Source organism: Poecilia reticulata, chromosome 7 (genome assembly GCF_904066995.2).
Source record: "Poecilia reticulata chromosome 7, P_reticulata-male-v2, whole genome shotgun sequence".
In the NCBI taxonomy this organism is placed as follows: Eukaryota; Metazoa; Chordata; class Actinopteri; order Cyprinodontiformes; family Poeciliidae; genus Poecilia; species Poecilia reticulata.
This window is the reverse complement of record NC_088836.1, coordinates 11,201,069-11,226,630: the sequence shown is the minus strand read 5'-3', so window position 1 is coordinate 11,226,630 and position 25,562 is coordinate 11,201,069. Positions and strand designations below refer to the sequence as shown.

The 25,562-nt window shown below is 40.9% G+C and overlaps 4 protein-coding genes across 4 annotated transcripts; 3 read left to right on the top strand and 1 right to left on the bottom strand.

Moving 5' to 3' along the window:
• Positions 1-750: 750 nt before the first annotated feature.
• Positions 751-2,290, top strand: LOC103467259 (transcription factor HES-5-like). The gene is made up of 2 exons (XM_008413475.3): positions 751-1,315; positions 1,840-2,290. The coding sequence occupies exons 1-2, from the start codon at positions 1,259-1,261 to the stop codon at positions 2,260-2,262; spliced, it is 480 nt and encodes a 159-aa protein (XP_008411697.3). The 5' UTR covers positions 751-1,258; the 3' UTR covers positions 2,263-2,290.
• Positions 2,291-5,819: 3,529 nt separating this feature from the next.
• On the top strand, positions 5,820-7,816 carry her12 (hairy-related 12). The gene is made up of 2 exons (XM_008413474.3): positions 5,820-6,847; positions 6,939-7,816. Exons 1-2 carry the CDS (start codon positions 6,680-6,682, stop codon positions 7,314-7,316), a joined length of 546 nt encoding a protein of 181 aa, XP_008411696.1. The 5' UTR covers positions 5,820-6,679; the 3' UTR covers positions 7,317-7,816.
• Positions 7,817-10,726: 2,910 nt separating this feature from the next.
• On the bottom strand, positions 10,727-17,647 carry tas1r1 (taste receptor, type 1, member 1). Its single transcript, XM_008413473.3, has 6 exons — positions 15,638-17,647; positions 15,220-15,508; positions 13,927-14,691; positions 13,626-13,844; positions 13,100-13,220; positions 10,727-12,492 (listed from the first exon to the last, which is right to left on the bottom strand). Exons 1-6 carry the CDS (start codon positions 15,820-15,822, stop codon positions 11,567-11,569), a joined length of 2,505 nt encoding a protein of 834 aa, XP_008411695.3. The 5' UTR covers positions 15,823-17,647; the 3' UTR covers positions 10,727-11,566.
• A 217-nt stretch (positions 17,648-17,864) lies between these two features.
• Positions 17,865-24,493, top strand: rprd1b (regulation of nuclear pre-mRNA domain containing 1B). The gene is made up of 7 exons (XM_008413472.3): positions 17,865-18,544; positions 20,661-20,790; positions 21,128-21,261; positions 21,383-21,501; positions 21,608-21,734; positions 22,183-22,358; positions 22,521-24,493. The coding sequence occupies exons 1-7, from the start codon at positions 18,394-18,396 to the stop codon at positions 22,668-22,670; spliced, it is 987 nt and encodes a 328-aa protein (XP_008411694.1). The 5' UTR covers positions 17,865-18,393; the 3' UTR covers positions 22,671-24,493.
• Positions 24,494-25,562: the final 1,069 nt, after the last annotated feature.

Below are 25,562 nucleotides of genomic sequence, written 5' to 3'. Positions count from 1 at the left end.
AGGCTGGGAGTTTTTAAAAAACTTAGGAATCTTTTGCAGGTGTTTAGAGTTACTTTATTGATTCAGATTATGAGGTTAATTACTCGTTCAGAGAACCTTTTCATGATATGCTAATTTTTTCAGACAGGGATTTGGGGTTTTCATGAGCTGTATGCCAAAATAATCATTATTAAAACAATAAAATACCTGAAATATTTCAGTTGGTGTGCAATGAATCTAAAATATATGACAGTTTAATTTTTATCATTACATTATGGAAAATGAACTTTACAATATGCAAATTTTTTGAGAAGGACCTGTATTTGTCTGATGGTGTAATTTTCTTTGTTCTGAAAGGCTTTATCAGATGCGTTCAGTATTTAATTTCCAATCTTGTGCTGATTGTATCATGACTTTAACTGAGGCGACTTTATTATTTGGATTATGTTATGTGGGTCTGATACATGAAATCCGCATAAAATACGTGAAAGTTTAGACTTCTAATGTGAAAACGTGGAATAAAAGTTCAAAGGATGTGAATATTGTGAAAAATACATGAAACCATAGAATTAACATTTGTAGATGTCCATTTCTCCTATATTGAAACTTCCTTTATTGTGACCTTAGTTATGAAAATACACCAATAATGGTTGAACCAGTCGTTTAAAAATGCTTATTTTTACTCAGCCTCCCAGAAAAGCCCCTCCCTGTTTTTCCTTTTGGCATTTCTGCGTCGTCCCAACTGTTGCGCGGCAGCACCGGGGAGGTTTGCTGCCTCCAACTGGTGGAAGTGGCCGCATGTTGGGTCTTTTCAAAGCGGCTGCCCCCTCTGTAACACCCACGTGTGCCTGGTGGCGGAGGCACTTTGTCTGCAATTACGGTGGCAGTGGAGACGACATGAGACAGCGGCATGCTTCCCTCTGGGGTCACCACTTTCCCATATCAACACAACCGCCGGGTCACTCTCCCAGCTCCTCCCCCCACCCGGGGGCTCTTTCTCTCGCGGTCCATTTCTCCACCTGCTCCCCGGAGGCACACTCATTGTCCCCACGGCTATAAACACTTCATTGAGCATGTGGCAGCCCTGCGCTCCCTCAAGCCCTTCCCAGCGCTCCTATTGGCTCCGGGGACTGTGAGAAACTCCGACAGGACTCAGACTCACACATTCATATGGAGATGTGTGTGTATAAATACTGGACAGGAGCGGCGGAGACGGGGCAGCACAGACTCGACCCGGCTCTTCACGCTGAGCTGAAAGCGCTCCTCTTACTCTGCAGCCATGGCGCCTACTGCTTACGGCCAAGCCAGCAAGGAGCACCTGACTCCCGCTCACAAGGTAAACCTCTCCTCCAACAGCTTAGACCTGGGGAGTCTAAAATGGCCATTTTTGTGACCCTTGTGCATTCTAGAAGGATGCGGCTCTATGCAGATGGAGACTTGTAATCAGGATAAACATTTCTTTCAGTGTAAATTATTAAGTACAACTCAAAGGTTTCTTTATAACCGAGGTAGAATCATGACTTTTACTGATCAGCCGGCTTTTCTGCACCAAAATCAGGTTTATTTTAGTTATGTAACTTGTTAGTTTAATTGAGGCTTAATGGGTGTGAAGTTTATTTTAATACAGCAAAACTTTTAACATTTTGGGTCTATAATGAATAAGAACTTTCTTAAAAATGGACTCCCTCATTTGCTTGATTTATTTATTTTATTTATTTTTTTTTTTTTACTTTTGACTCAACAATTTTGGTCCGTGTGGGTCTAAATTGGACACCCCGGGTTTTAGACGCTTACCTTGAAAAGTGACGATGGAAAGTGATTCGAACTTACTGAACCGTCTTCTCTGTCTCTGTCCTTCAGCTGAGAAAGCCGATTGTGGAGAAATTACGCAGAGACCGCATCAACACCAGCATCGAACAGCTGAAATCCCTGCTGGGTCCCGAGTTTCTCCGGCAGCAGCCAGACTCGAAGCAGGAGAAGGCCGACATCTTGGAGATGGCCGTGTCGTACCTGAGGAGCTGGCAGCAGCACATGACCTCCGGCCCCATGACGGCCAGGGACGGCTACTCCCGCTGCGTCCAGGAGGCCGTCGGCTTCCTGTCCCGCTGCGAGGTCCAGACTCAGGCCCACCGGCTGCTCCTCGGCCACTTCCAGGGCCTGCAGGCGTCCGGCAGGAACGGCCTCGGCCCCGGCAGCCCCTCTCCGCCCGGCTCTCCCCTCCATCGGGTCAGCTCCAGTAAGGGCCTTGGCCCGACCGGCGGCTCTCTGTGGAGACCCTGGTGAAACCTCCCAACAGAGAGAGAGAGAGAGAGAAAGATCTCTACGTCTGTGAACGTCATGGACAGAAAAGTAAAAGACTCCCCTGGAGTCTAACCTCCATCCACCTTTGGCACAAGTTTAACTCTGTGTAGTGAAACTGTGCTGGTGGAAGGACCGAAAACAGTCGGGTTGTACTGAATATCCACACCATGTGTGTTCATCCCTTCAAAAGACTTGTGATTGGTCATTTCTCTGTTCCCGAGTGGAACGTTGACGGAAAGCCACCGCTGTGCCGTTTGAACCATGTTGGTTTTATTTTCTTTAAGTGTCTCAGACATTTGTCGGAACAATCTGTGTATTGATACCGAGTACCAGTGATTTCATCATTTTGCAGTTGATGAAGTTTTATCGAGCTGTAAAATGATCCAGTGGATCCATGTTTACTGTAATCCTGTTGGGATTCTAACATGTTTATTTGTAACCAATGTTTGGTTTTTATTTGAATGAAGTTCTGTTTCCTGTCTGTTTATGACGCCCATAATGGATGTTTCACATCTTCTACTTAGTGCCTTTTATAAAGGTATTTTATGCTCGCTTCAGGCTTTACTGAAACAATCTCTCGTGTTGCTTCTGTGAGAAGTTTGCATTTGAAAATGTGAAATAAATCAACTTCTGATGAAGTTTTAAACACAGAAACCATCGGTGTTTGTCTTAATTTTAATCGTTATTTTACGAAGCGTGTTTCAACTTATTCCAGGTATCAAATCCCCTTAGGCTGTCTTGACTTGGATCTGTTTCATCTCTCAAACTTTCACCTGAAAGACAATCAGCAGGTCGAATTGCAGTCGATAACAGAACAGAGGGTTTTAAAAGGAGCGCCCTGCAATTTGAGATTTAAATCAAATGGTTATTAACTTATGAGATACTTCAATAGAAGACGTAATGAGAACAGTCTGATGGTCAGATTTGTTCTTCCTCTGTGTCAGCTCTTTGCTTTTATTTTCTTTCAGTACGTTGAAGGTCTTTTAAGTGCCACAATTCAAAAGAAGACGGTATATATATAAAAAAAACAATTCAAATGTCAGATATTATTTGTCAATTAAAAAAAGATTAACAAGGAATACTAGAGTTTTTTTTGCTGCCTCACGACAATTAACCTAAGGTACATGTTGTTAGCATGTTTGGGATCAACAATGCTACCGGAGCCGTCCACCATGCAGATCCTCACGGTGCCTCTGGCTTGGTGGGGTTGAAGTTTCGCTCTCCAACATGTCATTCATGTTGCCAGCTTCAAAAGTGTCTCTTCTTACTTTGTGTTCTGGTCAAGGATGTGTGGAAACAATTCAGGGATGCTTTTGTTTCCCCACAAAACCTCTAAAAATTCTCAAAAAGTCCCTAAACCTCAAAGAAGGCACTTTTAAAAAATCTATTTTAACAAGTTGGAAATGATCATTGTAATAACTGTCAGGCATCGGAAGTCAGATCAGTCAAGGAAATCAGTCAAATATGTGACGTTTAAAAGTGGAAAAACCACCATTACGAATAATTAAAGCTGCAGCTTAACTCTTAAAGTAGACAAACTGTTTGGCCTTTTCAGCTGGAAAATAGGAGGCTGAGAGAAACCGTAGCTAGAATGCTGCAATGTCTGTGAATCAAGAAGAAAATATGACCTTATTATTTATTTACTTTGGCGCATCTGGCACTCAGTTTTGCTCATCTACTGACTGTAAATTTAAGCCTGGCTCACACTTCCTCCTCTAAGCTACATCCTTTATCTGGACAGAAATAAACAACCAAAGACTTTTGATCTAAATGACTTTAAAACACCCACACACCCATAAGTCGAGAAAAAAAAACATCCCAGCACTGCATTTCTGTATTGTCCCATCTATAGTATTTCTCACAGGGATTGCTAACACCCTGTTTAGTCCGTCCTTGTTTTCCAACAGGTGTTTTTAGAAATGGGCCTGGGACGCCCCTGCGGGTCACACGCTCCACTTTCCTCTGTTCCTCCGGTCGCGGTGTGACGCCCGAAGCTTGAATTATGTCTCAAGTGCTCCTAAAGTCTTTCACAACTTTTTCCCCCCTTTTTTCTCAGTGTGCAGAAGTTGTGGAGAGTGTGGCATGCCTGCCTGAGACTTTCTCAGGGTCTAGTATGCCAGGCCAGATGGCCTGGCTGAAGCCAACCCCCCCGCCCTCCCCTTCTTCCCCTTCAACAGGAGATCAAACACCGTAGCTAATGTGATGTGTAACAAGACACACTTCTATTGTCCCCCGTCTCAGGGCCAGTGAATAGGCACAGAGTGTGGGAAACGGGAGATACCACACTCACAGAGAGATGGCTGATGGGTAGCAGCCCCGCGCCGCCGCAGGTCTCGGTGATGGACGGGATTTTATGGCAGGAATTCGGAGTTCTCGGGCCGCCGGTGGGAGGGGAGCCCATCTTCCCACACACTTGCAGACAAAGAGCTCCAGCGACACTGAACCTTTTGGGGGAAGGTCTGCTTTTGCGCAGACACGTCAGGTGTGACGGGAACAGACAGTAGCCTCGTTTTTTTATGTGATGAATATAAAGCAAACGTGAAGGGAGGAGAAATGGTAGCTTGGGAGTTTCATGCTGGTGCTTTCATTGAAGTTTTAAGCACCAACAATTCTTCACATCACTAAATCTTGATGAGATTTTCAAACTAATCTGGAGCACTTTAGATTCAGACTCCATGTGTGAATCACTTAAACTCAGTTTAACTACGGCGAACATCCCACACAGATCACAGCTCAAGGAAACGGTTGTAAAGAAGTTTAAAGCAGCGTTATAAAACAATAACCCGACGTTTGAAGGCCTGACCTCGCTGTTCAGTCCGTCACCTGAAAAAGGAAGGAGCACTGAAAAACTGAAAACATGGCGGCCCATTAAAACTGATGCACTTTGACTTGTTGCTCCATCATCAGTGGGGGGAAATTAGGATGTACCAGCTGGACGGATGGAAGCGGGCAAATTCACACAAGGTCAAAAAGAAAAAGACACTTATTAAAAATAACCTACTTTGATTCAAAGAAATGCGTGGTTTAGAGACGGCAGAAAAGGCCACGATTACCATGGAGGAATCGCAGAGATCCACAGCTCAGGTGTGGGAGAATCTGTTAGTGATGTCCTCAGTGAGCTGCCTTTTATGGAAGAGTGATGAGATGACGGAGAGCTTTAAGAAATCCTGCTTTCTGTACAGGACACAAAAAAAAAAAAAATGAAGAGAAGCAGTTGCACTGGTGAGATGATACCAAATGTAATTTTCAACAAGAAGAAACACAGAGGAACAAGTGGTGGCAGCATTATGCTGTGAGGGTGTCTTTCTTTAGCGGGCACAGGGAAACCTGATAGAGGTCGCAAATAATTGACACTGGAGCAAAAAGGTGCAGCTTCCAGCAGGACAACAATAGATCTTAGAATGGCCTAGTCAAAGCAAAGAAGAAAGCACACCTCTTCTCCGCATTATCTTATAATTTGTAAGTGGCTTGAACAACTTTAGAGTTTTACGTGAAAATGACAAAGTTAATTCTACTTTATAGATGTACATAACATGGATCTATCACAGTAGATCCCAATAAAATACATTGAAGTTTCTGATTGTAATGTCATAAAAGTATAAACGGGACATGAATAAGGTACAGTATTTGACTCATACTACACTGGCAGATTATGCCTAATAATGTCATGATTATGGTTCTACTAGTATACCTTTATAAATATTTAAATATGCAATAGCTATAGTTGGTGACTGAAAACACTCTTCACCAGAAGCCAGTGGACTTAATTGTCCCCAGATGGACTCAGACAGAGGGTTCCTGTTTGTCCCACGACGGAGGATCAATTAACATTCCCAGAGGATCCTGGAGGAGCTGCACACATTCACCCTGATGTTGGGAGGACGACTGCTCCACACAAGGCCAGCCACACATCTGGGGCCATTCAGTGATACGGGCCCTCTGGGGGACACGTCTTGCCAACTGAGGACACTATAATTTGACACCGGGTCTGCAGAAGACCCACGGGAAAAACAAGAGGCCTGGCAAACAGCAGATTTCCTCTGTGACCTGCGGCACAACAACTAACTGAAGACTGGAGAGTTTTGGGGTAAAGAGACACACATGATCCACACCCAACAGTTCAGACTCTAAAGGAAATATTCAAAGAATGTGTTGCGATGATGATCTCTTTTAATGCTTTCCAAAAAAAAAAAAAAAAAAATCTCCATCTAACATGATAAATTCTCAGATGACCCCTTGATACACTTTTAATTACCTGTTGCTTATCTTGGGAACCACACCAGGCACAGATATGCTCTCTCTCTCTCTGATTTATTGACGCGTCCTCCATTGTGGCGCTGGGAGTCCCACTGGTCAGAGTGTGGGAACCCCAGCCCGGCCTGAACCGCGCGGCTTTGTTATGCTAATGAGGCAGCATAAAACCGGGAGCAAGCTCCTCCAGAGAAATCAGAGCCAAGCGTGTTGCCCTGCGAGAAGCACCCCCAGCTCACCTGCAGACATGTCCCCCTGCCCCAACAGCTACTCCTCCATCCACCACCTCAGGATGTCCGAGAGAGACAACATAAAAGTAAGTAGAAAACGGTTTGTGTTTGTGATTCTGAAAGCGGAAGCCTCCGCCTTGAAGCAGGCTTCTCACCCGTCTGCCCGTTCCTTCGCAGCTAAGGAAACCCATAGTGGAGAAAATGCGCAGGGACCGCATCAACACCTGCATCGAGCAGCTCAAGGTCATCCTGGAGAAGGAGTTCCACAAGCAGGAGCCCAACTCCAAGCTGGAGAAGGCCGACATCCTGGAGATGACGGTGAGCTTCCTGAGGCAGCAGCTGCAGTCGGGTCTCTGTCAGAGTTACTCCCGCTGCCTGAGGGACTCGGTTCACTTCCTGTCCGTCGGCTCGGCCACGGAGGCCTCGGCCGGACCTCAGCAGGTCCCGCGGCAGCCAGAGCAGACGCTCCGTCAGACACGGAGAGCCAGCAGCTGCTCCCCGCTCAGACCAGACACGCAGCCGGACAGCAGCAGCCCGGTGTGGAGGCCGTGGTAGAGAGACTCTCTTGAGACCTGAGGGGAGCCGTCCGCTCCCTCACTATGTAGGAAATGTATTTCCATCCTGCTCTTTCAGCGTGGGTTCATTTATTGTCTCATCACATTGATGGACAAGTAAACGCAATGTGCTTTCTCTCTTGTTACCTGATTTGTCTTTCTTCGTGTTAAAAACCGAGGATTCATTCTGTTTTTGTTGTGATGTGATTGTTTTTCTTTTTACTCCGGTGGAGTTTATCTTGGGTCTGCTTTATGTAACAGTATATGTGTTTCTGCCTCACTGTGTGTTACTGACAGCCTTTTTTTGAGAATATTTCTCTTCTGTTTTAAACTTTCTATGCCAAATTATTGAGTTATTAGCCCACAAGTGGATGTATGTACTGATATTGTCTGGTTGGATGTTGATGTTAATATTTTCTTTCAAGGTTTTGACCTTTTTGGTGTTTTTTTTATTTCTCAAGCTTGTGTGACAATTAATAAAAAAAAGATGCAATCACTCTTGATGTTGTGATGTTGAAAAATTGATTTTAAGCTTCTATGCTAACTATTTAGCATAGTCGCTTCAAAGGATAAGCTATTTAAAACGACTTCCACCTCAGGTGACTAAATTAGCAACAGGCAGCATTTATACTAAAGTGATGACAATCCAATATAGATTGCATGAGAGGAACCAAATTCTTCTTGAAAACCAGGTTTTGTTCAATTGCACAAACTTTAAATTGTAATTGAGTCAGCTTTTATATTTTGTAGCTCTTATCTTAGAAAGCATGAGTGCAGTTATTATTTGAGGTCTATAAATCTAAACCTCATTGGAGGAAACCAGAAAAACACCTAAAGGAAAATTATTATTTTTTATTTATTTTTTTTACAAATTTCCGTTATAATACATTAATGTGTAAAAAATGTCACCATAAAAATATTGTTTTTGTTAACATTTGTTCAGCCAGAAAAAACATCTCTTGGTAAGAAAGAATTGTTCTCAACAAAAACACAGTTTTACAACGATTAAATGAAATTAAACCATCTTTTGTGATTAAGCTGCCACGGAAACCAGACTTACCTTGCAGCTGCACACAGTGAGCAGGTTGCTATGGGTGGTAAAGAAAAAAATCTCCAGTGCTTAAGGTTGCAGAGCTGCAACACAATGGTGTCTTTCCCACTGTTAAGCATGATGGAGGACCTGTGATGCTGTGGGCCTATTTCTCCTCCTACTGTCATCTCAAACTTGGTAGCTAGCTAGCATGGCGTTTTTTGACACATAAAGTAATTTAGATAAGAATTTGCTTACCGAAAAAATAACAACAAAGAAAACTGCTTTTATCGCTGAGCCCAATTTAGTTGGGTAAAAATTAAAAACACAGGACCAAATCAACACACTTAACCAGACACAAAACCAGTATTCCTTCACTTTCCGTCTGATTTCAACACATACAAGGAGATGTTTTAGAGATTAAAGCATCTGTAATGAGATTGAGACAAATAAAATAACTCTTCTGGTCAAAAACAAACACACATTTGTAGTGTGTAAATCTAAAATCTCTAATACTCTGATGTCGTCTTTATTCTGACATCCCGTTGCTGTAGACAGAGGAGTGCAATGACGTTCTCTCTGATGTCTCTGGAAGAGCTGCTTCTTGTTCATAGAGTGATATCAGCACAACAAAGCCACGTGTTGCAGCAACGGCTTTGACTTGAATCGCCAGGACTCCCATCAGTAAAGAGAGGTGAAGCGATCTCAAGGTGACCAGCAGAGATAAAACCGTCCCCATTAAACGAGTCGGCGTTGCACCGATGTGCTGCCTGCCTCTCATCGGGAGCTGCTGCTTATCTCACCCTCAGCAGCCACTCAGGGGAATCCAGGCCGCATCTCCTGATGGGCGTCCAGGGAAAAGCCAAACAGAGCTTGATCTGTCAGTGTCATCCAGTGGGAAGCTGTTAAGGGACAGATTACAATCACTCACTCGTCAATTGTTGCTGTGGAATAATCTGCTGCAGTGTTAGTTAAATGAAATTTGTACCCAAAATGTATTTCATTCATGGTTGCCTGACAGCGCTGGTGCCAAAAGTTGTAGCTGGAAAAGAAAAAACCTCTTTAGAGTCTTTATTTTTTTTATTACAAATTTCCCTTTTCCATATGTTTATGGGATTTTTTTTTTTTTTAGCATTGAACAGCAAAAGTTAAGCAAAAGTTAAAAGAAAAATCATATTGTTCTTTTTTTTTTTTTTACTTCCTCTGTTTTAAAACCAGAATCAAACGCGAATAAGACTTGTGAACTCCAGAGCGCCTTCAGCTTCGGCCTTTATGCGCTGCGACAATAAAACTCCTGCTTGTTCAGCCGTGGCACACTTCGATTGTTGACGGAGGGTCTTTGGCTGCGAGTGGACAGACAGACTGTGGGAAAGCGGAGCTGGGGCTCTACTCACACATCTACTGGTCAACAGTGCTGACCTCCCTGCTACAAAAGACCCTTTCATCTCTCCCTCCTCGCACACAGCAGCCAACAGTGCACACAGACAACCACACACACACACACACACACACACACACACACACACACACACACACACACACACACACACACACACACACACACACACACACACACACGCGCACGCACACACACACACACACACACACACACACACACACACACACACACACACACACACACACACACACACCTACACCTACACAGATTAAGCAATCACTGTTGTGATTAACAACAGTGTGTATATATATATATATATATATATATATATATATATATATATATATATATATATATATATATATATATATATATATATATATGTATATATATATATAAGTCACCTTAATCACTGTTGGGATTAAGGTGACTTTATGTTAATTGAATTTCAGTTCTATGAAGTTCATAAAACTTCCTGAAGACCAAGGAACACTGCGGGCAGGAAAGCAAATGCTGTACATTACCCACAACACACCAGACCCACAGTGAAACATGGTGGTGGCAGCATTATGCTTTTCTTCAGATTCGCTGGTCAGAGTTTAATGGAAGATGACTGGGACTAAATACAAAGTAATCCTGTCAGAGGCTCCAAAAAACTTGACGTAACCCTAATCATGGTTTAGATCAAGTGCATTCATGTGTCCTAGTTAAAGCCCAGATGCAAATCCAAGTAGAATTTGTTCCAAGACTTGAAAGTTGATGTTCAAAGGCAAAACTTCCAGTCTCTGTTGATTTGCTTATTTGTTTTTCTCTTTCATTTTTTTTTCATTATTTATTTTTCTTTTTTACAAAAAATGTTTAAAGCTGACCAGACTTGAAGCTTTTACTACAGTGACAGATGAGATATTAACAGAATTTAAATGCACAAGTGCATGCCACACTTTTCAGATTTCATTTCGAATTAAAAAAAGAAAAGAAAATCACGTATCTTCTTTCTTCTTCTCCTTCTATTTCTGCCCTTTTGTGTGTCTATTACACACAATCCCAAAAGGAAACATCAAAATGTATTGCTGGGATGTTAAATGTGATCTTTAACATCAAAACAAAAAAATATATCACTCAGAAACTTACTGTATGTTTCTGAGAACACACTGGCTAGAAAATGAAGATAAAAAATGTCTGACTTGAACTGAAAAGGAGTACATTTGTTCAAATTATTTGTTGATGTTGGTGGATAAGATAAACTCACTTCATCGCACAGCAGGCAGATTCACAGGAACGTCAGTCACATGACAACACTTCATATTTTACTCTTTTTTACAAAATTGTCTGACCAAATTCAATTTTATTAATTTCATCCCAACATTTTCCCTTCATTGTCTACAAGATTCATTTCTGTTCATTATCTTTCTTGCAGAGTCAACATAAAATAACTATTTTTCAGCAGATTAACAAAATGTTATTTTTATCATACCAAACATCCTAATATGTTAATAACTCGAAGCTCTAGTCTATTACTTTACGCCAGTACTGTCAAAAGATGGAGCTTAAAAGATCTTACTCAAACACAAAAACTAAAAAAAAACAACTAAAAAAATGTAAAATAAAATCTCTGCTATAAACGTAACAACAGATGAAATATAAGTCATGGTCTCTTTGTTGATCTTTCTCCCTGACCTTTTGACAAAAAATATCAAAACTCTGTGTAATGTTGCTGTCACTTTACATTTACGCATTACTTTGTGCTGGTCCACCACATGAAAATCTCAATATAAAGCACTAAAGTTTGTGGTTATTCAATAACCACAAACTTTATCAAGTTTCAGTTTTTGTTCATGGTGTACATCTGAATGCAGTTCTGGAAGTGCGCTGTGGTGTTCATCTGGGGCCTCAGAACAATAATGTACATTTTGGGGAGGAAGTATCCAGCCAGGAAGGCCAGGACGCTGAAGAGCGTGGCGAACACCTGCGCCGCCATGGTGAAGGTTTCTCTGTTGATGAGGTAGAGGGTGAAGAAGCTCATCCAGGAGATCATGTACACCATCAGGCTGAAGGTGACACACTTGGCTTCGTTGTAGTTGGCCGGCAGGTCCTTCCCCATGTAGCTGAAGGAGAAGCAGAGGACGCTGAGGAGAGAGACGCACGCCAGCTCGATGCCGGAGCCGACGGAGAGGGTTTTGCTGCACTCCCAGACAATTTTGTCCTGGTAGAACTGCAGGTCCTGGGAAGGCTGCGGCGTGTCGACGGACACCCGGAGCACCGAGATGAGCAGGATAGTGGCAGACACCAGAAAGATGGTGACCTCTGGGCCCTGCTTTTTCATCCACCTGTCGTAGGCAGGCGGCAGCCTGGACGCAAACTTGAATATGCAGACGACCTGCAGGGAGCGCACCGCGATGCAGGCCAGACACACAGAGAAGCTGACGGTGAACAGAGTCTGCTTCAGGACGCAGGCCACCGGGGATGGCCGGCCAAAGTGGCACAAAGTGCTCAGGGCGGCGACCGTCAGGGCTGCCAGCATCAGCAGGCAGGTGCGGCCCCCAGCGGACTTGCCCACCGGCGTGTTCAGGTTGAGCAGGAGGATTACGGCCGTGCTGGAGGTCAGGAGAACGCAGGTGGCCAGGAAGAAGAGGAGAGCTATGGAGAGAGGGTGGTCCCAGTCAAGCTGTACCACCGTCCTGTTCAGACACTCCTCACTGGATGGGGGGGCCCACTGCTCCGGCAGACAGGCCTGACAATCCGTCAAGTCTGAAAGAGAGAGAGAGAAAATAAAAAACATAAAAAGTCAGAGAAAAACTGGAATGTTGAGCTTGTATAGAAGCATATTTGCATCAGCATCATTGTCTTATTTTGTACACATTTTCATAAACAATTCAAGAAGGATCTAATTTTGGTCTAATTGTGCATCAGTGTCAGAACATAACGTGTGAATTCGGCGCCACCTGCTGGTCATTCACGCACACACAACAACTGTTCAGTGAAAAGGTAAATGTATTCGGTTTGTACAATAAATAATAAAACTGAACAGTTTATTTAAACAGGAAATCTGCCAAGTGTTTAAAAATGAAGGCAATCCACTCAAACTATAGCAATTTTATAGAAAAAAAAGACTGAAAACTAATCTTGATGCTAATGTTTCTATTTCACAGATTTTAATTTGTTTAGCTTTGGTTCTCTCTAAATGTATTTATCTACTCTATAAAGATCAGATGTAAACAATTTTCCAGCCAAACAGATACTAGTTGACGTTAGACCCGTCTTGTTTAATGAGATTACCGATATTAATGAGATATGATGCAGAAAACTAAAACCTCGCTTCACTCTCGTGAGTTTCTGTTTCCCGTCTGTGCATTACCACTTATATTGAGGAACGTGGCCGAGGGACAGGCCTGGCAGTCGAAGCAGCAGGCATGTTGACCTGTCAGCAGCTTCTTGTGACCTTTTGGGCAAGGTGGGGAGCAGAAGGACTCAGGTACCTCCAGCACGGTTTGAAGGAAAAGAAAAGAAATGACTTTGTTGAAGAAATGTAAATGAAACAAGACACAACTTCAGGAGTAAGAGGTTGGAAAAAAAGAAAAGAATTATTTGATGCTAAAGTTGAGATGTTTCTTAAATTTTTTAAGTTTTGCAGTGAAACTTGAAACTCACAAAGTTTTGCCAGGATAAATTAGTAAATAAATATTTTTAATCATTTTGGTATTTATTTATTTTATTCATTGTCTTCTTTTCTTTTAAAGAGTGACCCAGCACTAATCAACAATCACAACTGACTTATTTAATACGGACTGAAATTTCTGGGCCTATAGATTCTGATAAATTGCCATTTATTTTTGCCTCTCATTCGATTTCAACTAAAAGATGAGAAACATCGTCGGTCGTACCGATTCTGAGTCTTCTTTGCCGTGCCACTCTATCAGACTGGCATCCACTGTGAGGGCGATGGGGTCCGGCGTGAAGGAGCCTACCACTCTGAGAGACCAGTCCGTCCCCCTCCAAACCCAGGACACTATATCGTACCCGGTGGGTGGGTCTCCATGAATGTCAAAATACACAGAAGAGTTGCTGAGAGAAAATCGAACCTTCCTGAGCTGCGCCAGAAGCTGGAGAGGAGAGAGGACAAAGACACGAAGCTTCAGCAGTTGGTTAAATGTTTCTACTCAAGAGATGTTTGCTTCACATTACCTCTGGTGGAGTCACACTTCTCCCGCTGCATTCTCCGGAATCACAGTCAAGAGCTTGATGCAGAGCCTGAGCTAGAGCATAAACTGCCTTATAAACATTGAAGGAGGAGGTGATGTCATATTTATCCATGGAGAAGTTGTTCCTGGCGAGGGAGTACAGGTCTGTGCTCTGCAGACAGTCATTGCCACCGCCGAGGGTCGCGTTGGCGTCTCCGTTGACGTGCTGCATTGAGATCTCGACCATGTTCTTCTGGAACTTGTCAAACCCAGGAATGGCGGCATCCTTGACCGAGATTCCAAGCACGGTGCCGATGGTCTGGATCCCAGGAATCCCGGATATGAGAGTGGACGGCGACCAGTCCTCCGTCCCGATCCACACCTTTTCTGTAATGTTTCTCTCCAGCACATATGGGAGGAAGTCGTGGAACTTTGTCTTGCTTGAAAACACCACGATGGTGTTCACCTTGGTTTTCAGTATGTTGTCCACCATGTTCCTCATGGTCTGAACCGTGTCGTCGGAGGCCGTGGGGATGATTCCTTGGTATGGGATGCAGATGCCGTGGTGAAGGGCTTGCTCCGACAGGCTCTTCATGCCCTGCAGGCCGTAGTCATTGTCGCTGCCTAAAAGAGCTATCCACATCCAGTTGAACCGGACCAGCAGCTGGATCATGGCTGCCACCTGGTTCTTGTCGCTTGGAATCGTGCGGAAGAACGATGGATAGGTCTCCTTGTTGCTCAGCATTTCATTTGATGCTTCATAAGAGATCTACAGCGAGCAATCGGGATGTGGGAAATTATATTAAATGGCTTTGCAGATTTTATTTTTGCTACAGTTAATTTTGATGGTCTCCAATATTTTAGATCATCAAACTGTTATTTTTCCATGTGAGGAAAAACAGAATAATGATTTAATTTATCAAGGAAAAAAGCAACACAATTAAAACAAAGGAAAAGCAGGATAAAACATCCTCCATATTAATGCAAATGCTATCAAAGTGAGCACAACCAGTTATGTTTTTTGTCCCCATACAGTCAGGTTGGTTTGGATAGCTTGTTTCTCTATTATAAATTAAATCATAATTTCATTGTATTTTACTTACGTTATATTTGTCTGGTGTTAAAAATAGTCTAATTATGTGAATCGTCGAAGCGTAACAGAAAAGCAAAAACTAAGAAATCCTAAAAGTACTTTTTTTTCTTTTCTTTTTTTTTTTTTATTAGGACAATGAAGGTCTTTAAAAGAGAGAAATTGTGTAAATTTCATGAGCACAACCAAAAATATTAAGACTCCCACCTGTGGAATCACATAAGCCCCCAGCAGAGCGGCTGGCGTGAAACTCTTGCTGCTGCTGTCTGGTCCAATCACACCAACTGCTCTCTGAGTGTTGCTGAAGTTCTGGTACTGCTGCTCCAGCAGGTCCAGCGTGGCCAGGACACTGGCTGGGTTGGAGCAGATGTCGTACATCTGGTAGCCGAGCTTAACTCCTGGCAGCAGAGGCAGTGGGCCGGAGCTGTTGTTGATTTCTTCCACAGCGAATCTCATGGCTTGCATCAAGTGAAACCCATGTTTGTTAGGTCTTCCTCTGAAAAGTGTAAAAAAAAACAACAACAACAACAACAACAAAAAAAACAAATAAACAAGAGAAATTTAAAAAAAAAAAAGTAAAAAATTATTGGTGGTAAATGAAGACACGTATTGACTGAATGCTTACTGATCACATGGAACCAAAGCAGGCAGACCATTAGCAGGCACGTCAATGTAATGGAGGGGAAAGAGTCCTGCGAAGGAAAAGTCACCCTGGACCTGCATCCCCTCAGCCTGAGAGGTGTAATCTAGCTCCCCAGCAGCTAACTGCAGCATCAGCCAGCCTGAGGAGAGGAAGACGGTAAGAAACATTATTCAAAACTCAGCTCAAACACCTCTGCTGACAAAACTCATGTAGCCTGTATGAGAAGAAGCAGGACTCGTTTATAAGAGGCCTCCGCTGAGGCGAGAAGTCTCCAGTGACAGGAAGGAATACTTTGCATCTTTTCAAGGGAATGCTGATTCAAAGAAGCTTGTTTGCATATTGGATTTGTTTGTGAGACTGTAGCATTTCCCCTCATGAAAATGAGCTGGAGACATGTAAAAAGCCAAACAAAAAAAACAGCAAAAGTTTTTGACAAAGGAAAACCACTTTTATTCTACTCTCACGCATTATTTTGGTCAGAAATTCTACTTTGGTTGTTAAGAATTGTAAATAAACATATTTCTGGTGGGGTCATGCATTGCTTTTTTGTTTTGTTTGTTTGCTGATTCTGGTTTTCATGCCCTCATAGTGCATTGACAACAACCAATCAACTTTCATGTTTTTGGATGGTGGAAAGAAGCTGGAGTACTCAGTGATTTCCCACACATCCATAGGGGTAAATGTACAAACTCCATGAAGAACCAAGGCCGTAATTCAAACCCAGGACAAGCAGTGCAACTGGAAATCAACCAGTTGTTCCTAAATGGCCCATTTGTGGTGCCATTCTTATTATCCACTGCCTTCCTGTTGTCCTCATTTTCTGTGCATAGGGAAAACACATACAAATCTCGGTCATTTTGACCCGAGGACAAAAGCATAGAGTACCTCAGCATTACCTTCATGTTTTATATGTACTTTTAGTAAAACTGTGAAAATATTGTGCAGTAATAGACATAAAACAAACGGTTTAAGACATCCAAATGCCTGACAAGTTTTTGTAATCATTGTGAGTTTTGTGAATAGAACCTTCCCTTTTGTTTCTGCTACATTTCTACCGTCCAGTTTCCTCAAATTAAGGCACATCACAAGAGAAATGTTGACTAGAGGCGTAGATCCGTTTGCATTTTGGTGACATTGTAGCCTCAAATTACTAAACACACTTTTTGCATTGGAATACAATCTGCCTGAAGATGACCTGTCTCCAAATCCCTAACCCATTGTTTTGACTGGGATAGTGTGCTTTCTTTCAGCCACAGTGTCGTGGAGGCAAATGTCTATGAAAATGAGCTTATTTGTCCAAACATAATGAATGATATGTGATGCTTATGATAAAACAAACTTGATTTTTGAACCTTTTTTTTTTTTTTTTTTGAATTATTGAAAGCATTCTAAAACAAGACAAAACAAAAGTGTGAGAAACAATCTAACCAATTTATTCTTATTCTGAAATCCCAGGTCCATGTAAGATATTTCATTCATAATACTCAAATTTTTGTTTACAAACCGTCTTCTTATATTTAGTTCTTTACAAGCTGCCAAAGAGACCTTAAGCAAATATACGTCTCCTCCTAATACCATGCCTCCCTGCAAAACCCAGAAAATTGGGTATGTTAACCTTTTATTTGAACCAAAATCTTATTACATCTCTCGAGAATTGTACAAAGCCAAAATATATGTGAATAGTTTACATCTAGAAAGCTGCACTTCTGATTTTAGCCTTTAAACAATATTTTCATCAAACATGACAAAATTTGGTGGATTGCTGTTTCTTATTTTAAGATTTGATGAGTGTTACAGACTCTCTCTTTTTTTAAAGAACAAGGTACAACAACAAAGAACATCTTACCATATAAAAGTAGTAACAGCAGCAGCCAGGGGTTATTACAACATCATGTACATAAATTAAAGCTATAAACTGAGTGATTTAAATGCCTTACAGTTTTTTTGAATGAGATAGTAACTGAAAGTAGTTCAGTAGGTCAATTTTAAGTCACAAAGTAAGGAATTTTTCTATTGAATTTACATTTGTGAATAAAAAAACTTCGCTAAAAAATACTCTCAAATTAATTAAAAAATAATTATTCCATTCTTGAATAACTGCTCCCCAAAACCTTTTGGCACGAATGGAAAGAATACAAAGAACCTGATGATAGACTCATCAGCTTGCTGCAAGGTTCCAACCAGTGACGTCTATTGTCTGCGACGCACATGACGGGGTGAAAGTGCAAGTTGCCATTTTTTCGAGCCATTTTTACATGAGTTTATGCGACCAAAGGTAGAGTGTGAGTTTTAACCCAGTCTTTTGCTGTTGCTCGTTTTACAGCGCTGTGCTAGAAATATTGAAGAGGGGCGTTTTGGAAACGCGGGTTTGTTTTACACCGGGTTAGAGCGCAGAGAAGCTCGGCGCTTCACTTCTCTGCAGATAGCTGCTTAGCTGTTAGCTAACGTTAGCTTCTGCTGTAAACAAACACAACTCTCTACAAAGGCACAGCAGCTTCCTCCTGCTGGTTTTCATCACCATATTTCTGTATAATTTAGTCATTTAAAAGCGACAACAACGTTAGAGACAGCTCTCTGTTCAGTGCACAAAGCTCTGATGCCGATTATCTGCGAGTTAAGCTGCGCAACTTCAGTTTTGATGACAGTGCGAGCTCCTTCAAAATAGCTCGGAGCTCAGTTGCTTTGGAGCAGGTCGGGGTCAGTTTGTACTGGGAGCGGGAACAGAAGAAGTGGTCGGCATGTCGTCCTTCTCCGAGTCGGCCCTGGAGAAGAAGCTGACGGAGCTGAGCAGCTCCCAGCAGAGCGTCCAGACTCTCTCTCTGTGGATCATTCACCACCGCAAACACTCGGGCCTCATCGTCAAAGTGTGGCACCGGGAGCTGAAGAAGGGTAAGACACACACACACACACACACACACACACACACACACACACACACACACTGCTGATTATATTTCTGTATTTCGGTGTAAGGTACATTTTTAAGTAAAATTGAGGTTGATGTTAACTTTGGAATGTCGTGATTTACAAGCTTGTTTCTTGTAAAGCAGAGGTTTTGTAAATTAGATGTTCTTAAACTTAACCTCATGTAAATTAGAGAAATCAACTTGCTAGTTGTATGCCTGAATATTCCTTGTTTTTTTGTTTTTGTTTTTTTTAATATTAGGTCATGTCAGATAAAACAGTTCTGTTGGGGTTTTAGGTAAAACATCTGCAAAATGTTACATATCTTTAGTTTTTTAGATGACAAATTGAACAGTTCTCCTTCGGATGCTAAAACTCTGGTTATTGTGTTTTAAACTGTCTGGTGTGTCAGGTTTACATAGAATAACCATGTTATGTAGATCAAATTATACACGTGAGTTTCTGTTTATTAATTAGGTGATGTCAGAAGGCAGTTCCTTACATTAGTATTTATTTAGGGTAACAACATTAACAAAGGGGTCATTACTTATACCTCCCATACTTTTCAGTTTTTTATTTTTATTATGTTGAACTCTATGTATAATTTAAATTCAACTTCATGTCTCAAAAAAAAGAAAATCCTACTAAAATACACTGAGGTTGTGGTTGCAAGGTGAAGAAGTGTATAAAAGCTGAATTGGTTGTACTTTTGCAAAGCATTACACATACACACGTGTGAATATATGTACGGTCTTTAAGTTTGAATTGAAAAAAGAAAAGTAATTCAGGCATTGTTTGACATTCCAGCTAAATATTTGATGTTGCATATAATTTATTCCCTTGTGATTTTTTCAAACAAGTTGTCAACTGCGCCACATTAGGAGCTTAAGTTTCCCCCTCCACATTTTTATTTTTAAAAGTTTTTGTGACTTTAGTGGCCTTTATTCAACAGCCTCTGTATTTGATGCACCCAGGATCAGATTTATATATTATATATATTATAATGGTTCCTGACTGAGCTAAAAAATAACTTGCATTATTATATCTCCTCTTGGTATGCCCATAACATTCAGTAACATTAGACAAATTGGACAAACACTGACAGCCCTAAATCTGATTTAGATGATTTAGATGCTGAAGTAGAACGAGTTATATACAAAGTAATATAAGAGCTTGAGGACGCTGAAGAAAGATAAAGGTGACCTATTATGCTGCCTTGAACAGGATATACAAAATATGTCATTACATTTTTTTTCTCGACATTCTTCTTAGATGATGAGATTTTTGTCTGCTGAGTTCGGCCCATTTTGAGCTCTAAATAATGGGCCTGGCTTCTGAGGTTGCTAGGTAACAGGCTGGGCTTCGCTCAGGTTGCTAGGTAACGGGCTGGGCTTTGCTAGGTGAGGGCCTGCTAATTTCAAAGGGTTTTTTTAAGTGACTCATTTTCCTGACTCTAAAGTACAATAAGTTATTGCCAAAAACCAGCGGAGTGTATTTTTTATTTTAATTTTTTTAAAGCTCTTGGATTGTTTTTCAAAGTAGTAGAGGCCAAAATGGAAGTACAAAAATGTCTCTAATAGGTCCTGTTTAATCATTTGTTTGTGACAAGTAATTGTAACTTTCCAATATTCAACAACTGTGTGATTTCACATTGCTATGCGTCTTAACAATTTTAAAAGAAAAGTATATTTTTTAAAAGCAAAGTGTAAAAACCTTGTCAATATCCAACTAATTGAAATTTATGTCTGTATTGTGACATGTTGCTATTTTTGTGGCTTTTTCTTTCTTTCTTTTTTAAGTAAAATTTTGGTATCCTGCCAATATTTAATGTAGTTTTAATCGTAATGCAGATGTTGTCGTCTTATGTGATTGTTGCTCCATTGGGAATGAACCAGGATTTAATTGCTGGGCAGATAAAAACAAAAAGTTATTTTTATGAAGAAAATCAAGCATTATGGCCACACAAATCACTCTCCTTTAGTAGTCAAACAAACAAACAAACAAACAATGAGCTGACACGTTATTAATTGGTATCAAGAGACTTTTCCTTGTTGATTAGAAAGCGGTTTGTCTTAAATATATTTCTCTGTGTGTTTTCTAGCTAAAAACAACAGGAAGTTGACATTCCTGTATCTGGCAAATGACGTCATCCAGAACAGTAAGAAGAAAGGACCCGAGTTCACCAAAGACTTTGAGTCTGTCCTTGTGGACGCCTGCTCCCATGTAGCAAGGTACGTTTCAGCAAGTCATCTGTGTGTTTTCTACAAACTTACAGATGCTCTAAAAACATGCAGATGTTTTTAGAGCATCTGTATGTTCTAAAAACATCCTCTGCTCGAGTTCTGTGGGAGGAGTTAGTGTGAGCAGTGATAAGTCAGAGGCTTTATATCAACCATGGATGATAAACATTTTAGGTTGGATCTCTCTTCAAATATAGCTTCCTAATATTTTTTTTGTTGACATATCTAACTTGTATGGACAAGTTGAAAAACACTTTTGTGTGTGTGTGTGTGGGTGTGTGTTTTTTTAAGCTTGTTTTTCCATTTGGCTGTTTTCTTGCCTCTGCAGTGAAGTGGATGATGGTTGTAAAAAGCAAATGGAGAGGCTGCTGAACATCTGGAAGGAGAGGAATCTCTACAGAGGTGATTTCATTCAACAGCTCAAACTGGCCATAGAGGACTCCAGCAGCCCCAGACCCGCAGGTTTGATCATTTAATAACGACATAATTGCTTCATAGTTATGTTTATATAGAGCCACACTCACTACAGTTAAATATGTATATAATCTAATGCGCATTTCTGCTCCGTGTCTTTTATCTGCAGAAGAGAAAAAGGCTGTAAAACGAAGTTATCAGAAGATCCAGGAGGATGAAGAGGATGACGACGATGACTACAGAAGCCACATTTCTCCCCGCAACTCGGATTCCTCCGCAAATCAGCTGGTACAAACGCTGGCATCGCACAGTAACAGTATCAGATAACGCTTCTGATCCTTTTTTTTTTCTTTTCTGATTTATTCCTTGTGTTTTCGATCGTTACCATTTTCAGACAGAGGAGCTGGTGAAAGCTCTGCAGGACTTGGAGAACGCCGCATCAGGCGACGCAGCGGTGCGCCAGAAGATCGCCTCACTTCCACAGGAAGTTCAGGATGTTTCCCTCCTAGAGAAGATTACTGGTAAAATGTGACAAACTATTTATTTTCTTTTTTTTTTTTTTTACTATTTAAATTGGGTTTATTTACATTATAGAACAGAGTATTAGGGTTGTACTTTGAAAAAAAAAAATTCTATAAAATTTTGGACAGTAAGTGGTTAAACAGTTAGTTAATGCATGTGGTGTTTTGAATTAATTGTAAAATAAAAAATAAACAAATAAATGTAATTGAATACATTAAGTTAAATAGGTTAATTATTGATGTTGTTAGATTGGAGTAAATATTGCATGGAGTTTGACCAATTCATGCTGAGGAATAAAGGACAAAATCTACTAATCAAATAAACGTTTAGAGAATAAGGCATTTGTAAAAAAAAAAAATAAATAAAAATGTTTAGCATTGCTTGAACTGAAATGAACTCGGTGAAAGAAATTCTGCAAGGACAACAACAGCTTTACCTCCTATTCAGACAAGGAGGCGGCGGACAAGCTGTCAAAAACGGTGGATGAGGCGTGTTTGCTGCTGGCAGAGTACAACGGACGGCTGGCAGCGGAGCTGGAAGACCGCCGGCAGCTCGCCCGCATGCTGACTGAATACATCAGCAGCCAGAAGGAGGCGCTAGTGGAAAGGGAGAAGAAGCTGGAGGTAAATCACAACATCTATTTTAAAATTCTGCAGTGTTTAGATTCCTGGTTTGCCGCAAACGTTTTAAGACGTTTTACATTCCCGGAAATATTTTTGTTTCTCATGAACCAAAATCTTTTGAGGCGTCGTCGATAAACGCGGGTCCCCACTCTTCTTCCGCAGGAGTACAAACAGAAACTGGCGCGAGTAACTCAGGTGAGGAAGGAGCTCAAGTCCCACATCCAGAGTCTTCCGGATCTGTCGCTGTTGCCCAACGTCACCGGCGGCTTGGCTCCCCTCCCCTCCGCCGGAGACCTCTTCTCCACCGACTGAGAGCTGCCAGGCTGAACAGACTCCTGCGACGTCCCTCCTCAGCCGACCTCAGCCCCGTGTTTGAGTAACAAGGACGCTCCTGGCTTTGCCACCAACACTGAAGGCACATGTTCTCTCAGAAGAGCAGCTCAGTCCATCCGCTAAACTCAACTGGACTAGAAGACAATGAGAAGAGAAGCAGGGGAGAACAGAGACTCTGCCCCAACGGAGTCTCTGCCACCAGCCCGGAAGTTTGTGTTCCTGATTGTTTTTATTTTCTTTTAAACAGTGAATTGTTGTTTGAGTTAAAGCCTCATCCCATGTGATGCGTTTCCCCAATTGGTCTAGGTTATGGCTGCAGGCTGAAGAGGATAATATTCGTTAGTTTTATTTTGGGTTTTGTTTTTTCTTGGCTGGCTTGGAGGCTTTTTATCAACGCTCGGCCAGATGAGCAGTTTGGTGCGTGAAAAGATCATGTTGGGCTCAGCGGGGGTGGAGTTTTGTTTTCTCATTTGTTACATCACATCTTAAGTTTAGTAACACTTTTAAGTCCGCTTAAACCAGATGTGTTGAGTAAAAGCTTCCAGATAGAAATGAACAAATTAAAAGATAAATTCTAGTCTTCTGGTTTTTGACAAAAAAAAAAAAACAAACAGTTTCCAACCCAAAAGTATCCTTTTTTTTGTGTGTGTGTTTTTAGGTTTAGACATACAGTAAGTTAAGTTCATTCATGTGTTAGATTTGAGTTTTGCAAAAACAAGCTGGACTGAAGAAATATTACAAAGTTTTCTTTCAAAGAAACTGTTTTGTGTGTGCTTGTGTGTAAACGATACATGGGAAACGCTAAAACCTAAAAATACAGTATCTTCTGAAAGGACAAAAAGGCCTTATGTTGCATGTTTAGAGTTTGGAAATACGAGGAAAAAACTAATTCACTTATCAAAATCCGTCTGACTGGGAAATAAACTTCAGGGCCATTTCAGTTGTTTTTGTTTTGTTTTAATCCTCAGCCGTACTGAAGCTCTGAGCCTCGAAGACCTAAAACAAATACCAAAATATTTCCCTTTGGATGAGAGTCCCTTTTTTATGTTTTATTAGATATTTTTTGTAGAGGAATAAGAGAGAATTCATGTCTGTTGGTGTAGGAATGAAGAGAGGAATGCTAGGATAGGTGGAGATGAGGAGCAACTGGATTTGGTTTTGAAATTAAGGTCAGAATGAAATTTAGTTCTGATTTTATTTATTCCGTTTGGCGTGATTATCTTTAATTGTTCTCTGTGACGGCTGCTGTATGTGGCTATCTTTGAGGGGTCATACACAGCAAGAAAAAGAAAACACACCCCTAAACACACAGACGTGTCTGACTTTTCATCATAGACAATAAATTAGTCGATGCTTTCTGAGGAACATGACGGCTCCCGCTAACGGAGAGAAAACATTTTTTTTTTTTTTTTTTTTTTTTACAATAAAAGGGGTTTGGAAAAGCTGTGAAAGTGAGAAATGTTTACTGAACTCTGAGCAGAGTCTCCTGGCTGTTTCAGAAGCACAAATATATATTTTTTTAAAAAAAGGAGTAAGTTAAGCTAAACAGCTTCATTTGTTTCCAGACCAAAGTCATAAATATGTCTTTGGCTTTAAAAAAAACAACAACTTTAAACTACTGTACACCAGAAAGGATCCTGGTAACATTTTACCCCCCCAATTTGCTAAACTTGATAGTATTTAGATATTTTCCTACCATCCGGCTGTTGTTTCTCTCTAATGCTAGTCCTGAAAGGAGACGTGGTTTTTCTCTAAGGAAAGTGATTCAGTGGATGCCAATAAAGTGGAACCATTTGAACAAATGCTGTGTGTATTTTTAATTTAATGACTGCATTCAGAAGAAAAACCGGCTGTGAAGGCTTGTGACTAGGCGCAAGTTTTTACACAGTAGAACCATCAGCTTTTAGTTTTTATATTTAATAAGGTCTGCTGATTTATGACTGTTACTGTGTTAGTTTTATTTACAAATGCATATTTCGATTGCAAGATTCACACTTTGTGTTATATTGTAACAGAAATATGAGTTTGTATTGTTTGCAGTATTTGTTCAGCAAACGTATAAAATTGGTTTCATGTGGTTTTCATACATGTATCACCACTGCAATAGGTAAGTGTGGATATAGTAATAATAATAACGATAATGGTAGTAATAATAATACCGGTAAATTTTATTTAGAAATGCCTTTTCATCATGAAATCTGAAAGGGCTACAAAGAGCTAAAAACAAAATAAGCAATTACAATGGATAAAAAACATTAATAAAAAAGGTTAAACATCTAGGAAAATTAGCAAAATGTTTTGCTATGAAGACTCTTAAAGTAGTCAGTGGACTGTGGTGCCCTGTAAGAGTCACGGAGGGCAGCACAGAAGACCTCATTATCCTCAGTTTGGTTCTGGGTATTTGGAGAAGGTTTGAATGGGTGAAGAAGAGCTAATGGTGCACTATGTAACTTTTATAAATAATATGTTTTTTTTAAACATATTTGTTAAAACTCACCATATTATGACAGATAATCTGTGAAAAGATGTCATCGGTGGCCATGACTGCTGACGGGGAAAAAGGGGAAGAGTCAGATGGGGGAGGAGCTCCTGCGCTAGTTAAGACCCGCCCCTTGCTTCTGATTGGTTGTTTTGAGTTAGCGCTGGGTGTACTGAAAGAAAGCAGAGGAAATTAATTTGTTCACATATTATCTGTCTCATGACATACTGTCAAGACATAACAGTTTCAATAAATATGTAAAAATTTATATTTTAATAAAAGTTACATACTGCAGCTTTAAGTAGTAGGTTGGTAGGATATTTACTTTTCAAGCTAATTGATATATGATCTAAACTGAAATCATTTATGTGGCCGATTTTTAACATAGCTAA

What these genes read in the sequence shown, in the direction of transcription:
- rprd1b (XM_008413472.3), top strand. Translation starts at nt 18,394, where the DNA reads ATGTCGTCCTTCTCCGAGTCGGCCCTGGAGAAGAAGCTGACGGAGCTG. An exon ending in ATTCCTCCGCAAATCAGCTG is followed by an intron (nt 21,502 to 21,607) that starts GTACAAACGCTG and finishes TACCATTTTCAG; the next exon opens with ACAGAGGAGCTGGTGAAAGC. An exon ending in AAAGGGAGAAGAAGCTGGAG is followed by an intron (nt 22,359 to 22,520) that starts GTAAATCACAAC and finishes CTTCTTCCGCAG; the next exon opens with GAGTACAAACAGAAACTGGC.
- tas1r1 (XM_008413473.3), bottom strand. Translation starts at nt 15,822, where the DNA reads ATGTTTCTTACCGTCTTCCTCTCCTCAGGCTGGCTGATGCTGCAGTTA. An exon ending in GAAGTGTGACTCCACCAGAG is followed by an intron (nt 13,845 to 13,926) that starts GTAATGTGAAGC and finishes TCTCCTCTCCAG; the next exon opens with CTTCTGGCGCAGCTCAGGAA. An exon ending in CACGTTCCTCAATATAAGTG is followed by an intron (nt 12,493 to 13,099) that starts GTAATGCACAGA and finishes TCTCTCTTTCAG; the next exon opens with ACTTGACGGATTGTCAGGCC.
- LOC103467259 (XM_008413475.3), top strand. Translation starts at nt 1,259, where the DNA reads ATGGCGCCTACTGCTTACGGCCAAGCCAGCAAGGAGCACCTGACTCCC. An exon ending in ACCTGACTCCCGCTCACAAG is followed by an intron (nt 1,316 to 1,839) that starts GTAAACCTCTCC and finishes TCTGTCCTTCAG; the next exon opens with CTGAGAAAGCCGATTGTGGA.
- her12 (XM_008413474.3), top strand. Translation starts at nt 6,680, where the DNA reads ATGCTAATGAGGCAGCATAAAACCGGGAGCAAGCTCCTCCAGAGAAAT. An exon ending in CCGAGAGAGACAACATAAAA is followed by an intron (nt 6,848 to 6,938) that starts GTAAGTAGAAAA and finishes GTTCCTTCGCAG; the next exon opens with CTAAGGAAACCCATAGTGGA.